This window comes from Lithohypha guttulata (genome assembly GCF_036872675.1).
Source record: "Lithohypha guttulata strain CCFEE 5908 chromosome Unknown scaffold_1, whole genome shotgun sequence".
NCBI lineage: Eukaryota > Fungi > Ascomycota > Eurotiomycetes > Chaetothyriales > Trichomeriaceae > Lithohypha > Lithohypha guttulata.
The window spans coordinates 3,785,244-3,801,595 of record NW_027042750.1 but is presented as its reverse complement, the minus strand read 5'-3'; the positions used below and the strand labels follow the sequence as shown (position 1 = coordinate 3,801,595).

The 16,352-nt window shown below is 48.7% G+C and overlaps 6 protein-coding genes across 6 annotated transcripts; 3 read left to right on the top strand and 3 right to left on the bottom strand.

Annotated features, from left to right (window-relative positions):
- Nucleotides 1-53: 53 nt before the first annotated feature.
- Nucleotides 54-695, top strand: LTR64_001392 (uncharacterized protein; the record flags this gene model as incomplete). The annotated part of the gene is made up of 1 exon (XM_064895773.1): nucleotides 54-695. The coding sequence occupies one exon, from the start codon at nucleotides 54-56 to the stop codon at nucleotides 693-695; it is 642 nt and encodes a 213-aa protein (XP_064758460.1).
- Nucleotides 696-3,281: 2,586 nt separating this feature from the next.
- On the bottom strand, nucleotides 3,282-4,420 carry LTR64_001391 (uncharacterized protein; the record flags this gene model as incomplete). Its single annotated transcript, XM_064895772.1, has 2 exons — nucleotides 3,282-3,783; nucleotides 3,909-4,420. 2 exons carry the CDS (start codon nucleotides 4,418-4,420, stop codon nucleotides 3,282-3,284), a joined length of 1,014 nt encoding a protein of 337 aa, XP_064758459.1.
- Nucleotides 4,421-6,043: 1,623 nt separating this feature from the next.
- FCR1 (Fluconazole resistance protein 1) lies at nucleotides 6,044-6,935 on the bottom strand (the record flags this gene model as incomplete). The annotated part of the gene is made up of 2 exons (XM_064895771.1): nucleotides 6,044-6,677; nucleotides 6,727-6,935. 2 exons carry the CDS (start codon nucleotides 6,933-6,935, stop codon nucleotides 6,044-6,046), a joined length of 843 nt encoding a protein of 280 aa, XP_064758458.1.
- Nucleotides 6,936-8,851: 1,916 nt separating this feature from the next.
- Nucleotides 8,852-9,982, bottom strand: OXR1 (oxidation resistance protein 1; the record flags this gene model as incomplete). Its single annotated transcript, XM_064895770.1, has 1 exon — nucleotides 8,852-9,982. The coding sequence occupies one exon, from the start codon at nucleotides 9,980-9,982 to the stop codon at nucleotides 8,852-8,854; it is 1,131 nt and encodes a 376-aa protein (XP_064758457.1).
- A 470-nt stretch (nucleotides 9,983-10,452) lies between these two features.
- vid27 (Vacuolar import and degradation protein 27) lies at nucleotides 10,453-12,912 on the top strand (the record flags this gene model as incomplete). The annotated part of the gene is made up of 2 exons (XM_064895769.1): nucleotides 10,453-10,471; nucleotides 10,520-12,912. 2 exons carry the CDS (start codon nucleotides 10,453-10,455, stop codon nucleotides 12,910-12,912), a joined length of 2,412 nt encoding a protein of 803 aa, XP_064758456.1.
- Nucleotides 12,913-13,987: 1,075 nt separating this feature from the next.
- Nucleotides 13,988-16,133, top strand: LTR64_001387 (uncharacterized protein; the record flags this gene model as incomplete). Its single annotated transcript, XM_064895768.1, has 3 exons — nucleotides 13,988-14,593; nucleotides 14,739-14,819; nucleotides 14,901-16,133. 3 exons carry the CDS (start codon nucleotides 13,988-13,990, stop codon nucleotides 16,131-16,133), a joined length of 1,920 nt encoding a protein of 639 aa, XP_064758455.1.
- Nucleotides 16,134-16,352: the final 219 nt, after the last annotated feature.

Below are 16,352 nucleotides of genomic sequence, written 5' to 3'. Positions count from 1 at the left end.
ACATACAGCGTCGGCATCACTTCACTGTCGGTCATACCTGCAACTCTGTAGATATGTCAGATCGATCTGCAGACGCAAACGAAACACTTGCTCGAGCATATGCTCTATCAGGAGCACCTGATGACGTCCAACAGTTCTACAAGGAGTGGGCGGAGAACTATGACAAAGATGTGTCAGGCATGCAGTACACATTCCCGCAAATGGCTGCGGAAGCATTGGCAGAGGTCACTAGCCAGGACCTGGCGAAGGTTAGAATCCTCGACGCTGGCTGTGGTACGGGCCTTGTTGGCGTTTGCCTGGCGCAATTGGGCGCCAAAAACATAGAAGGCCTAGATATCTCGCCAGAAATGCTGCAAAGGGCGAGTCAGACGTCCGTCTACACAAATCTTGAGGTAGCAGATTTGACAAAATCTATTGCAAGACAAAATGAAGAGTACGATGCGGCTATCTGTGTTGGTACTCTCACAAAAGGACACCTCGGACCGCAACTTCTTGACGAGCTGATCAGGGTGGTCAAAAGAAATGGCTACTTGGCCGCTACGATTGGCGGAGGTCTTTGGCAGCACGGTGGTTTCAAAACGAAGGTCGATGAACTCGTAAAGCACGAGTCGGTCACGATCGTAAAGTCCACCGGTACGGGCGTTACCATCAGCAAACACGACGCGGGTTGGTTGGTGGTGTTGAAGAGGTTATGATCCTAGCTGAAACTGAAGTGGGGTGAATAAGTGCCCCACGTCCGGATACTGAAGCCCTTCCCATTTCATCGAAGTTTCAGATTAAGACCTGGAGTCAGTCAGTCAATGTTTGGCAACCACGACCCTTGTGCCAGCGACGCACTGCAAAATTCTGAATACCGATCTTGCTCCGTGCAACGTTCTACGTTACGTAATGACATTATGAGCTCGTATTATATACTCGAAGCACCAGGACAACGCACGACTCAAACCAGCTAAAGCCCTGATCTGCAACAACGTGTCTGGAAATTAGTACAAAAAGTTAGACACAACCCATGTGTTCATAGATCCTTCGCCATACACAGACGATTTACATGGGCGTGGTAGGGACGCTGTTGGGAGCTTAGCTCAATGTTGTTAGCATGTTCGAAGGGTTAGATCAAATGTTAGCTACGGGACAACTGCAGTGACAAACGTGCCACAAGTCGTTCGATCAGCACTTAGAATTCCGTGTTCTCGGTGCGTACGCATCATCATATCTTTCTTGCACTCATTTAGCCTCTGTTTCCAATTTTTTCCGCTTATAACCGGTCACTTGCTGATGGAATGTCAAAACATAGTTAGCACTGTGCCAAATGTGGGTCGGGTGTTCAGTACGACACCGAGGTGCCGCTAACATGTGGTCGCAAGGCCAGAGGACGGGCAAGACTCACCAAGATGTCTTGACTTGAATCAGGTATCAAGTCAACCCATAGTCAACAGCGTGCTGACATGATGTTGACACGCGGTCGACATGCTATCAACATGTACCTGAGATGCAGTCGGCACATAGCCTGTTCAGCACTGTCTCTTTACCTGGATATGATCACGTGGTCAGTCTGTCCAACAACATTACAGGACACATGGTACTGTCGTTTTCGAGATCACGGCACTCTCAAAAGAGTCTCTACAGCATTCTGGCTACAATGCAACGCGATCATGCGATCTGGAATTTATTAGCGAAAGTTTGAGGAGCCGCAGCACTGGACAAGCGCCTTGTCAGACGGCCCAGCAAGTCTACGTATTCCGTCTCGAACATGTATCATGGTGCCTGCCCTTTGCCTGCTGTCAGGACTCAGTGTCCTGGTGGCATCTACTGTTGCTGACTCAGCATAGAGAGTCATGATTGCTGAGCACGCTATTGAGATTCTACGCAGACGTCTGGTCAAGTAGAGCCAGAATAGGCTATCAGCAAACATGCTGACGAGAACATAGTCGACTCCACACGCTTAGCTGAGATATTGTAAGAAAGACAAGCATGAGTAAGCATTTTAGTGTTGCACGCATCGTATCGACAACTGGACTTGATAAGAGCCACGTGCATGACGAGAGGACGTAAAGTTGCTTTAGCGTCACAGTGTGCGATCCCATGGGCCTGTTGAGAAGCAGTGCTTCCCAAATCTGCATGAAGCTGCAGCATGCAGTTCAGCGAAAACGAGTTCTGACTGAGCTTTTTCAGGGTCAGGCAGGCCGTTTGACGCTCGGTGCGATATGTCGTGGAGAGGTTCGCATATGCCTTGCAGAAAGGATGCACAGGTTCCAAGCTCGATTTGTAGAAAGTGCGCGACAGAGGAAAGGTGGCGAAAAGAGTTCGTCCATTTGTGTACAGTAACTTACAAAGACCTCCATGCGTTTTAGTCTGTAATGACTGCATTTCAAAATTGCATAATTTCCGGATTATGTATCAGGTACCACGATACTTTTGTGCAAAGCCAAACACGGCACCTGACGAGTGAGTCGTGATCCACCACCGACGTGATGCAATCGTCAACTGCGGCATCTCGGGTTATTCTGCAACGTCCGAACGGATTTATAACTTCCGGCCGCGAGCTGTGGCAGTAGAAGTCTGCGCAGCACTGGACAATCCAGTGGTCTAATCGTACGCTGTAGAATACAGCTTTTCCATCACGGATATTAACTTGTCCCGAATCTCGCAGAGAGGGAAGAGACAAGGAAATGTGTCATGCTGACAAGACTTTGCTTGCAGCATCGCCGAGCTTGGCAAGTTGTTCGATCAGAGAATGCAAAAAGACAACTGCCGAACTGGTTCTGAACCTTCAGGGCATGAACCTTCACTATCATTACGAGAGCGGACCCACGCGTTGTTGCTTCTGGATATGAGCGAAGTTCTTGGCATTACTCATGTGTGCCACGAACCTAAAAATCGCTAGATTGTTCAACGGAAGGTAAGCTATAGCATTCTGCAGTAGTTGCAGAGTAAGGTTGAACAACCTGCACATCGACTCGGCAATGTTTCGGTCTCTCATACTATGTCCGCAATTGGACATGTGTTTGGGTGGGTGATGCCACGTTTTTAGGCTCGAACCGTCTGGAGAATCTAGTTTCCAGTATGGGGCGATGACATCGAGCTTGCTGCCTCTGCACAACCGCTCTAGAGATCGAGTATTCCAACCACTTCCATCACGTAACAGAGATACCCGACATTGACTCCGAAACGACGCAGCGAAGATTGTCAACCACCGATATTGGAGTTCTCTAGCCCGTCATGACTCGATGTGAAATACAAGACTTATGTTGGAGCCTCACAGAACATCAAGTCTGTGCCAATCAAGCTTTCCAGGCGATGTACCTGGTCTTTGACCCGTATTTCTGGCCTTGCTTGAGGATTGCCATATTCCGCCAGTCAGTGTGGTTCACTGCGTTAATGTATCGACTAGGTTCGACACACAACCCAGATCTAGCTGTCCGTTCAGGTCCGTGCTCCGATGCCGGCACACTGATGTACTTGCCCAAGTAGAACTGGAAAGCTGGCTCCGTACTGAAGATTTCAAGGTGTAGTCCAGTGGTTGGGTGTGACAAAGATACCAACCTTGATAGCGGTCGATCCCTGGTATCCACCGGAATCTGCTGTGCATTCGAGTCCGAAATGAAGCAATGATCAATATCAGGCTCTTGTGGTCCTAGTACAAAAGGACGATCTGGCTGGATGCCAGGCCATTTTCCAAAAGTGCCCGTTGGACAATCTTCATTGTCGACCAGCATATATTCGGTTGTGGCGAGATTCACTTCTGTGCCCTCTATCGTAGGCCCATCACTGAGGTTGAAGTAGCTGCTCACCACGTCAGTACATGTCCAACCTCTTTGTAGGCCCACTCGAGACTGCCTGCAGACTACTGCTTCGGAGCCTAAAAGATGCTACGATCTCCTGAAATGAATATGACTGAGGCCTCTTACCTGTGGTTCGTAATATTAATGGCAGTTTCGTCACATTCCTGACCAATTAATTCCGCCTCATATTCCATGTCCAATACTATCTTCCTGACGCCGTCTTCCTCTTGCTCTGTGGTTGAGTACCACACTCTAAGTTTAACTGTGCCAGGATAGCCCTCTTCGCCGTCTGGACTGACGTAGGTAAACTGAACAGTCTCCTTGCCATTTCGATTGCTCAGTTGTGGACCAGAGAAGATCTTCTTTCCCCAGCCGACGGAACCGCCATGCAACGAGTTCTTTCCATTGTTTTGTGCTAGTTGGTACTCACGGCCGTTAAGAGCCGATATCTTACCATCCTTGATTCTGTTGGCAACACGGCCAATGGTCTCGCCGAAAAATGGAGCGTTCAAGTATGTGTATGGTTTTTCGGTAGGAAAACCTAGCACGATGTTGTGGCCGGCAACGATGAACTCCTGGATGATGGCTCCTTGAGGTATGAATTTGACGGACGATTCTTTCCTGTCTAGGGACGTCATGATGGACTCTCAGCCTTGTGGTATGTCTCGTGTTCGATAGGTGAGAAGGTGCGGATCAATTCCGTGCAGGACGAATGGAATAGGTCCAAATTTGTTAACGAAATGATGCGGCTGAACGTTAGTTTACCTATGGAGGAAGAGCAGCTAGGGGTTTCGGTCGTTCTAGAAGGAAAAAGGCGTTGCTACAGATGCGCTAGAAGTCTGAAAGTTGTGATGAATGCATGAACGAGGGGCAGTTGTATTCACAGGCTGGGGGTTGACAATAAAAATTGGCTGAATTTAGCTCATTTCTGTTCCACAATCGCATCACTTCGTCGGCTGAGGCAACTGCCACTTCAACTAGGATAAGTCTTCCAGAATTTCGGATTTAGTATTCATGACTTCTCGCGTCGTGCCGAACATGGCCTCTGAGCATCATAATACAGAGCCAGCTGCTTTTAGTGCTGCGAAGTTGTGCTTATCGCGAACTATTAAAAACCTTTGCTGTGTGCTGTATCAGATTAGCATCTCAATGGCTGAGACCATGCTTTCACTGGTAACCCTTGGGCTGATTCATGTCAGCTGATAGGCAATTTATATCCAACAAAAGTGCAGTGGGAAGAACAAGCATGAAAAGGACGAGGCAGGAACAGGAGTGCACCATGCATGTTTAGCGAATGCCAAGGCTTCTCCAAAGTTTCCTTCTGGAAGGTTTTGCACAACTTGGATATCAGGCACAGCAGCATGTTCGAGCAGCTGCAGTTTAAGACTTTCGTCTTCGATGGCGAAAAAGACATCGACAACTACGTACATCACTTGCTGTCGCTGAGGACCAGTTTTATCTCCATCTGCTGAAAAAAAACTTACATGCTGCGAGCTTACGTGACAATCGTTATTGTGAAGTCATCATTAGAGTTCTCATAATGCAGCTAGAACCAATTTGGGTTTCGAGACACACTTTAAACAGAGCCTCAACAGAAGCGTTAGATAGGCTAATAATCGACTCCGTGTTTCCTGTACTATTTCGTGATGTCACTGAACATAACGAAGCTTATCGGGGACAGTTCGCAACATCAAGGTTTGTTGACGATGTCGGTGCAGGTGGATGCCATGCATATCCTAAACTCTTGGTGAGTGGTGTTCCGTCTGGAGGCACGAGATACGCATGTTGACAAGGACTTGAAATGAACGTCTGTGAAAGTGAAACCAGGAACGACGGAGAGTAAGATATAGTTGCACCACCGACCGTAGGTGGTACGAAACCTCCATTGGCCTAAGGCGTACAGCAGGCCTCAAGTAGGGTTCTCCTTAAGCAATATGCTTTTCCAACTTTCAGATCTCTCACATACCACGTACTTTCTCCTCAAACTAGTAAATCCGAGATACGAGATTTGGAATGCCAAATACATCTCAGTAATCACAAAATACCCCAACGCCGCGCTTGCTAATGCATCAAGTTCATATGGATCCTGCATATAACCATCAATCACAACCATGACACAATGTTGTTACTCGTGATAGTCATCGCAAACTGTCTGCACCAGAGAATGCTGAACTAAGAATTGTGGATTGATTTGCACGACTTTCCAGGTCTCTGTGGAGGTTTTGTTTGGATAACATCGCGAAAAGCCGAAGCAGGTTGCTTTAGTAGTAACGCTGTAATCGTTCATCTGGATCGTACATTGTCAGACTAGGATGAATTGACATCTGTGTAGGATCGAAAAACGCCTGTGCAAGAGTCTGCATGGACTGTAAATCCAGCTCTGCTGGCGAGTCGTAAACCGTATTATAGTCCATTGAATCGACAAATTGAGAAGCATCGACAGGCCAGTAGCTGCTGGTCATTTGAGCTCTCAATGGCGAGCTTGTTTTCGTTATTGATGGTCGAGGACTCTGCAAAGGTGGTGTAGGTGGGAAGTGGTTGTGAGTCCATGGGTTTGTGAAGTGTGTCGTATTGTGCTGAACGGGTTCGAACATAGGTGACGAAATCGACGAAGAGCTGGTGTCAAAGGACATCTCCCGCCGTACCGACGCAGAAGTCGTTACCGATAACTTGCTCTGCAGTGTTTCCGGGCTGTCCTCGAAGGTTGTGGAACTGTGCTGGTTGTCATGCTTTAGAGCACCCAAATGGTCCAATATTTCGTGCGTCAGTGGTGTCCCTCCAGCTGTCTCTTTCAGACGAGGCCCTTCCCAACCTTCTCCTACTTGTAAGCGTCGATAGAGTTCTTGTATGCCTGCCACTAATTGTGCCTGTTGACTCTCGAGCATTTCCACATAGCTATACTGGATTAGTTGTGCCACAAGATATTGGAGGTCAGGACACTTACCCCTTTGGATACACTTTATCGTGAGACTTCTTGCGCTCGCCGAAGACGCAAATTGCATTGTCTGCTCTGCAGCGACCACAAGGACTAGCTCCGTCACATTTCGACTTCTTTAACCTGCAACGATCACAAGCTTTGCATACTCTCTTTCGAATGCTGTTGTCGTCTGAGGACGGCAGCTCAGCAGGTGGTGTCATGGATTGACCACCCATGGTAATGATACACAGAGTTGGTTGATATATTGCACAAGCTAGGTAGCAAGATTAATACTACAAGACAGCTGGGACAAAAGATTAAGAGGAGCTGGAGGGCCCGGCTCGTATCGACCGATTAGCAGAGCTGTATGTGGTACGCATCGCGTGGGCTGACGTGAGCTTATATCGTACGCTGGTGCAATGTTCTTAGTCAGTGACGTTTGGCGGCTCTCGCGCTACCGCAAGCAAGTCCCCCTGTGAGTGGAAACCTGACATGATCGATACCTGCAGCGGAAGCAGGACTGTACGAGTAGGCGGCCTTGAGCAGAACGAATGGTGCATTGAGTGGATAAAATTTTTAGGCTTTCTTGACGTTGAGTAGGGCCAACAGTTGTGCAAGTACGAAAGTCAAGAATGACATGGGGTTCAGGAAGCAGCGTGTTCGGGTTTGAAGGGTTAATTATGTCACGCTCCGAAGCTAAGGCTTTTCTATATCTCCACCACGGACGAACGTTCTTGACAAACCAGCAGCCAGCCAGATTATGAATACTACAATAGTAAACCAGTAGCGAAAGCATTCCGCATTTCGTCCTGAATATTGTGACACGTCGTATACTCGACTACCACCTAGAGAGTGTTTTGATAGTGCAAGTTTGAATGAGCACCGAGCGCAGTGTTGTGATGAGACGATGTGCCTCCGCTGGCGTTTACAGTAGATACCAGCCAAGTTGTGAAAACATGGCGCAGTATGCCCAGCGAGGCCGAGTGCAAATAGACCGGCCTCGAATCACTTGAGCAACAGCAAGGAGAAGCCAAGTCATGGGATCTCTTGTTCTGTGCTGGAATACGTCCCGTTAAGCATTGGCGACGCGCGTCCTTGCTCACAAAATGGCTGCTGGAGTCCGCGGTGCAGGCAGAGAGTAGGGTAGTACCTTAAAACCTAATTATTGACGGCACTGACCTGGTACGTTTATAAAGAGTTTTTTGTGCTGCGATAAAATGCTGAAACTTTTACTATGGTAGACCATTTGTCCTTGTCGTGGCATAGTACTCGAGTAGAGCCAGGACAAAGTTGTCATCCATGCTCGATCAAAAGCACGTTGCTGATCATTGAACGTGAATCAGCTGTGGCGAAACTTGAGTGGAATACAGTCCAATTTATGAGGCAGTCTGTATCGTGCCTGATACCGACAGTCGTTCAGTACCTGGGCACGTGTGCGATTCGGATTAATGTTGTAATTCACCCTTATATTTCTAGCTGGGACACTTTGCATAATTTTCGGCCGAAGTGTTCCCCACCTCAGCGTGGATCTCAACGATAGCCTAGCGGTGACATAAATTTCACAAGTTACCACTTCGGCACAGTGCAAGACTATGAGAGATTTTCGCACATTATAGTGGAAAGGACGGCACCAAATTGGCAACGCTGTTCCAGTCGCTACAATCCGAGTGAGCAACATCGTAAGTTCGACATGTTCTAATTACGCAGCATCTGCGTAAGTGTGGCGAGACTGTAGATCGTCGACAATGTGTCGTGGTGAGGCTATGCTTGCAGCTCAATCCAGCCGCTTAGCAGCAATAGGAGGCCTGCATGTTTGTACCAAGCTGTCTCCGTGATCTAAATCTGCAATACAGTCACACGAGATGTCAAATTTAGACTGGGAAATGGTGCGGCCTTGAACTAGTGCCATAGCGGTACTGCAGTCTTGATGTAGTCTGCTTAGCTCAGGCACAGGACAACGGCCAAGCCCTTGCTTGCAGACGTTGGTGTCCCAATCAGGACGCCCAATGTAGCAGACAACCCCGATAACAAGGCAAAATGCCAGTATCGATTTGCCGTGTCAACTGCGTTAATCGACGCCTATGAGTTGAGCCCTTGTAATGGATGTGGTTAGTATCGATTGGTTGCGAAGAACCCTTGATCAGGGGCCAGATCATGATCCACCAACATACCAGATCTCGACTCCGAGGACGTCGAACTTTTTACCCTCATCACTCAGTGGCTCGTTTCCGAAAGTCGGACAAGAATCACTGATACCACTCTGTAGATCGTTATCGAGCCAAAGTCCATAGTGCCCATCACCGCCACCAACGGAAAGGTAGTCACGTTGACAATAGATCATGAAATCATTGATACCGCTGTAAGGAAACGCCTTGAAACGGATGCGATCAGGAGTCGAGAATCCAGACGCCACAGGTGATGGTGGATGGGGCCCGCTCTCATGACTAGCAGGGTTTCTCGGACCGAAGGAGGGCTGCTTATGAGCAACAGAAGAACGCCTTCTCTCACTTCTTACAGTGGTCGTCCTTTGGGCATTAGTTGTGTCGGCGCTGGGTGGTGGTGGAAGGCCAGCGAGTTCTAGGAGATCTTCTGAAGGTGGTGTCTTGGACCCTGATTTGTTGGAATTGGCTTGTATTGTTGCAAAAGACGGTAGGATACTCGCCCGCCACAAGAAGCATTCGCCAGTGCCGAAGTAGTGTTGCTGCACTGTGGGTGGATCGGTAAGGTAAGCACCAAAGACCGATCCAGAACCAGCTGCATCACTGCCATCTTTGACGACCAAAACAAAACCTCCTCTTCGAGTAGACCCTAGAGGGCCTAGGATGTTATCACAATATTGGTACAGAGTGCTCAGTGACGAGCCATGCAACTGCAGGTTGTAGGCCAGTCGCCACGAATCCACCAGCTGCAGACGAGGAGGAATGAGCAGTCGAATTTCCTCTGCCAGCGAACGAGTGAGTAGCAAGCTCTCAGCCTGAGAGTCGGATAGGGCATGCGACAACTGCAAAGCAGTCAAAGGTGGGGGTTGAAAGGGTGATGCTCTTCTCGAGGGAGTGTACATAACCGGCTTGTTTTGTGGTATCGTTGGAGCGTCAAGTAATCGTCCTACATCATATTCTGGAGGCTCACCCATGCGCCGAGCCAGACTCTTAAAGACGTGGGTGATAGGATAGGCCAAATAGGCAGCCGAACTTGGGTTGTGAGGATTCGCAGCAAGGCCTGTCTTTGGCTCTTCTGACTCGATAGTGCTCGCTGTAGTATGGCTGGACGGCTTAGAGGCCATAAATGAGTCGTTGTAAACAATTTAAAGAATGACTTGGGTAGGCCGATTGTCAATGGGTAGTTGTGCCGGGTTTAAACAGGAATAACTGATGTTCTTCGAATATGGCAGACCGAGAGACCTCAGGCACTCACAACAAAGTTCTTCGTGAGAAGCGGGTGTTTCCTCTAGCACAACTGCGCTGGACTTCGCGATTGGACATTCAGGGCGTGCCGGAGCTTCTGGTAGCCTAAACTTATGGTTGCTACGTCACAGGTGGGCATGATCTCCAAACAAACTCAACCAACAGCGGCTGTTTGCTGCCTGAGCATACATGTGTCAGACTGTACACTGACCTAGTAACCATATCCAGACCACCACTCGTCGTACAAATTTCATGCTAATAGAACTGTCTGGTCCAGGCTTTGTTGAGCACGATCGCATACCTCCTGCTACAACCAGACGACTGAGGCTGCGGCCGCCGTTACTCAAAAATGTGGGCAATAAGAAGCTGTAAGGACAAGGAATTCACTAACATTCTACAACTAATACCTATTACAGTGCAAAAGGCTTTGTTCGGAGATCGATCTAAAGAGTCTATAACCGAGATCGCGAAAGGCCAGCTCTATGTCGTGCGCCCAATCTCACCCAAGGGTTTCTCCGAATTGATCTACCGAGATGCTGTTGCTTCTATCAGAAGAACATCCCAGGACTACAACTACGAGCTAGTCATTCAGAGAGCCTATGAAGAAGGCGAGGAAGATTTGGAGGACTCAGATGAGGAGGGTGGAGGTCTTGACAACGACGAGAAGACATTTCTGCTCGACAAAGCACTCCATTTTCGATCTGCTCAACGTGAAGGGAGTGGATGGGTCCTGGCATGGCGCGATTTAAGTGGTGACACCGGCGACCTATACGAGTTCATATGCGATGACTCGATTGCTGAGGAGGATGTCAAGAACTTCACCTTTGCTGCGATGGAATGTCAATACGAGCGAAAATACCGAAAACCCTCCAAGGCCGATGACCATGACCTGAAAGAGTTTGAGTTTGATGAGGAGGATCCTATACCAAGCGCTACCTCACTGGCAGGCTCTACAGAGTTACCACCCACTTCCAAACAAGCAGCTGAGCACATGGCAAAGGAGGTCAAGGACAGAAAGAAAGAACCTAAGTCTACGGCGCCGGAGAGCTTCGACGCGGTCCATGGCCCTACACAAGCACCAGCTGCACGCAAGGCTCCTGAAGCACTTGAAATTTTCACACAGAAACAAGCAGAACTGCATCTCTTCGACTTTGAGAGTGGCAGCTTCGTACTTCAGGATTCTGCTGTCATCGCTACTGTGTCTGAAATAGGCACCTGGAGGTATTGGTTGCAAATTACTGGTGGTCATGGCAAAGAGTGGCTTGGCCAGCCAGTGGTCGCCGATATAGGTCCAGTCTTCAATTTCGAATATCTCTCTTTCATCTTTAACCATTACGCCGACGATGGCTCAGCCTACTCGTGGCTATTACGATTCAAAGATCAGCCAACTTTGGAAGCTTTTCAAGAGGGTGTTATGAGGGCTCTATGGGAGCTCTTAAACGAGATGAAGTGGTCGAAAGTTCAAAAACAGGATCGGGACTATGTAATTGAGGCTTTCAATGACCTAACTATGGACGATCCAAACGTAGAACAGGAGGAAGAGGACGAAGAGGACGAAGGAGAGCCAGACTCTCCACCTCAGCAGAGCGAGCATTACGACGAGGACGAATCTGAAGACGACGTCGAACTGCATGACAAAGACGGGTATGCGAATTCTCAGCTTGCTGTTGGATCCAAGTACGACAGATCCTTTGTTATCCGCGGTTCCAAAATTGGCGTCTTCAAGCATCTTCCTAATAAACACCTCGAATTCTCGACTAATATTTCCAAAGTCGAGACTCCAAAAGGTAAAACATTTAGCCCAAAAAAGGTTATGTTGCACAACGAGGACGAGAGCATGATTCTGCAGAACCCTGACAATCCAGGCTCCTTGTACAGAATGGACCTTGAATACGGCAAGGTTGTCGACGAATGGAAGGTTCGTGACGATATCCCAGTCATCAATTTTGCACCAGAGACCAAATTCGCCCAGAGAACGATGAACCAGCCATTTGTCGGTCATTCCAAGAACGCCCTGTTCAAAATTGACCCGCGTATCGCGGGCAACAAACTTGTCGAGGAACAACTCAAGCAATACGCGTCGAAGAACGATTTCTCCGCGGCAGCCACAACGGAGAAGGGCCATATTGCTGTTGCATCGAACAAAGGTGATGTTCGGCTGTTTGATCGGATTGGTGTGAACGCGAAGACTCTGATTCCAGCGCTTGGTGAAGCTATCATTGGGTTAGACGTGAGCGCTGATGGTCACTGGCTTCTAGCAACCTGCAAAACATACCTGCTTCTGATTGATTGTCTTCAAAAAGAAGGTAAGAATGAAGGAAAACTGGGCTTTGAAAGATCTTTCGCAAAGGATAGCAAGCCTCAACCTCGACGTCTTGCCATGAAACCAGAGCACGTGGCTCAATTCAAGCACGAAACAGGCATAGATCTTGCCTTTACCCCAGCAAAATTCAACGCCGATCCAGAAGGTAAGGAAACAAGCATAATCACCTCCACTGGTCCTTTCCTTGTCACCTGGTCTATGAGAAAGATCATCGCAGGTCAACGCGATCCGTACCACATCAAGCGCTACAGTGACCAGGTCATTGCCGACAACTTTGAATTTGGTAGTGATAAGAATGTCATCTTGGCTTTACCAAATGAGGTCGACATGGTGTCAAGGAAGGCTTTCAAGAAACCGACACGGGAGAGCATAGCAGGCGAAGTTGCGAACAGCAGACTAAGTGCTGGAGCGTACTCAACTCCACGGAAGAGTGTACGAGGACGTGCTAGCCACCTTCGCAACGAGATCGTCAACAGTCCTTACTAGGCTCTGCTTGTACCTCCGAGAAGTCTCCGACTGGATCGAAGCGCAGATGTACAAGGTCAATTTTGTTTGTAATTTGAGTTATATACTGGATACGGCGATCATGTCTTATACCCCATGCCGTTAAGAGGAGTAAATGGTCGTTACAGGATTGTGCTGAGAACACTGCCTGGTGCTGGTGTCGATTTAGCACTTGTTCGCAAGACCAAATACGTTCTTGATGCTCAGGCAGTATGCTCACAGGTGTTTCGCTTCAATACATTGTTAATTTCCTAGTAGATTCAATACTTGTTGCCCGGGCTGTTGAGACTACCCTCCACCATGCGCTGCGACAATTGAAAAACTGACTGGTGCTTGCCGAGGCAAAGCAGCGGCAGAGAGTCAGACTCACTTTGCGGAAAATCTTCCCTGTGATCTCCAGCTATTCTGAGCATCTTTCTGGGGGATCTTCACCAAGCGTCAATTTAAACTCCGCTACAATTTGTCCACTTTGCCGGCTCTGCAAACACCTCGCAGTTTGAACTCTGCAGCTGTGTCGAAGTGCATCTTCAACGGGTGAATGGAGCATCAGTGCCCGAAGAGCAGCTGTCTTCTTAGCTGTATACTACTTACAAGTGTCTCTCGGAAGGAGCACCGAGCAACGAGGCAGGTGCACAACACAACGTTTTCTACATGGCAGAACCTTCCGCTACAGGAACCTTGGCTTCCACCGGGACAAAACGCAAACGATCAGTTATTGCATGTTCACTTTGTCACACTCGAAAGGTGAGGTGTAACCTTGCTTCACAAGGTGGTAAGTCTTAGTATTTCTTTCAAGACATTGCTCGGTCTCAGCAGCAAAACGCATTCACACCAGACCTGTGCACGTTGACTAATTCCTGCAGCGCCGTGCAGCAACTGTCTCCAAGATGGAGCGCAATGCGAGATCTATAGACGCAAAATAGGGATGTTAGTGAGCAATTGTTCTTGCCCTTCCTCAACCTTGCTGTTATGCTCCAGTTGCTCACGAAATTTTAGACCAAGCCAGGGCTCACTCAAGGCTCGAACTACTAACGATCACCGGTCCCCGTCTGATTCGATGAACCTGAGCTCCGAGCGCTCGTTACCTTTGACCCCGTCACCAGCATCTGCAGGTGTAGTAGCGGCACTACCTTCCAGGCCACCTGCCACCTCGACCATTGAAGACGGCGGCATCATTGATCACCAGATTGCTCAGACCAATACCACACCTGAAGACACTCAGCCTCATGACAACGAGGACGTGCATGTGCATTCACGAAGACCACCGCTTACATCAGCCTCGACATCGACCCCGTTATCCACATCAACGTCTGTCGAGCCAGCAAATCGATTTCGAGACCGTCCGAACGGTTTTCCAACAGACTCTAAGGAAGTAGAGCCTTACTTTGCAGGTGAATCTGAAGGCCTAGAGTTCCTCTTCGACCAAGTTGCACCTGATCGACCTGTGGTTGGTGTTCACTACCTCACACCAAGAAGGACATACAGACACAAGCGGCCAAGGATTTATAGACCATCGTCTCAGGAGCTCGGGTCCCATATTGCTCTGCCGCCACGTCCAGTCCAGCAAGAGCTAGTCAAGTGCTTCTGCTACTATGTATACCCTACTATGCCCGTGGTAGATCTTCGAGACTTCGTCGAGACTTTTGAAAGCGACACGCGCTCTGTAAGTCAGTTATTGCTTTGGAGTGTGTTCTTTGCCGCATTGAATGTACGTTGAGACCTCCCTCCTCTTCGAACCCACTAGAAAGTCGAGTGAGAAGTGGGCGAATGCTGGGTTCCAGAATATTGCCTCACTAAGACTTGTCTAGTTCATTGAGAAAGACGTCCTCCGAGCCAACCACTTACCTCCACGAAAGGTCCTGAAGGAACAGTACTACCAGAATGCAAAGGTGAGGCCGAGCACTTGAATCAACAGTGCGATATTACCTGTAACTTATGGTCACTGATTACCTACTCTCTTACCGCTTTAGGAACACTACGATTCCCAGCATGAGCCTGATAAAGCGGTTTTAATTGCTTGCTGCTGCCTTCTGTCAACGTGGTATGTTGACCTCGAGGATCGTGATGGCTCCTGGTATTGGATAGGGACTGGCATCTCCCTCTCTCATACCATCGGTCTTCACCGAGCTGCGAATTGGACATCCATGCCGTCGCGCCCGTTCTCCTCGCGGACGAGATCGTTGTGGAGACGGATCTGGTGGTGCATATTTTCCAGAGAAGCATGGCTTGCTCAAGGATTCGGTCGCCCAATGCGGATATGCATCGACGACTGTGACGAGAGCTTTCCGGATGGGCGAGACATGGCTGAAGACACGGAGAGGATCGATCCTATGCCTACAAGTCGGTATATTCCCATCGGTATGCAAGACTTGGCTGAAGCATGGCTCGTGCTTGTGCATCTTAGTGCGGAAGTGGCAGATATCCTCACTATGCATTATAGGCCAAGAAGTCCACTACCTACGCCTCATACAATGCGCACGCAAGAAGGACGATTGCTGCGGTTGCGAGCTCGCATACCTCACACGAATGTGACGACGCCAAAAGTGGTACTCCTGCATATCTGTCATTTAGAAATGTACTTTAATGCTGCACTGATCTTGCTGTATAGACCGCTTATAGCAGCAACACCAGAGAAAGTCATGGAGCTGGGATATGTCGAATGTCGAAATGAGTGCGTGAGCAAAGCCAAGGCAACGGCAGCAGACACAACGAACATCCTCAATAAGCTGATGTCGATCAATGGAATTGAACAAACTCCGAGCTCACTTACCAGTGCTATCATGACAGCAATGCAGATTCTGGTATTCGAGATGAGAACAAGCGGTGTTGGACTTGCCAAGAGTTACGCAGCACATCAGCTAGACCTGCATCAATTGGTGCTCGGGCATCTGAGGAAGACCTATTGGACAGCTGACCTCACACACAATCTGTTCATTGAAGTGTTGAAGATCCTGAATGGTGACCAGGGGTCTGATTCAGCTAAGGTGGGGACGCACGAGAACGCAACTTCAGACAGTAGCCGCGACGAGCTGGTTCAGCAGCCACAGGATCAGCATAGAGACAACCAGAACGTGCAGCACGCACAAGGACTAGCTGTTCTTGATAATGGACAGAATATGGCGGCACATGCTTCGCTCGACGACTTTTTTGGTATATTCAATCCATTCATGGGGTTACCTGGCCATGGAGACGAATATAGGTGAGTATCTGCTGTTTCCCACGATGAAGTGCTCATCAGCTAACACTGCCAAGCACATCTCTAGGCTGGGATCTCAGTCCGCCGAGCACTCTAGACATGCAGAGCATATCAGGACGGCTGGACAATCAATAGAACGGACATGACACGAGCGTTGTTCGACGTCGCCGAATCTCAGTCGTTCAAAACTCTAGTACTTGTTCGCTGTGCCGTGCAGATTCCTGTA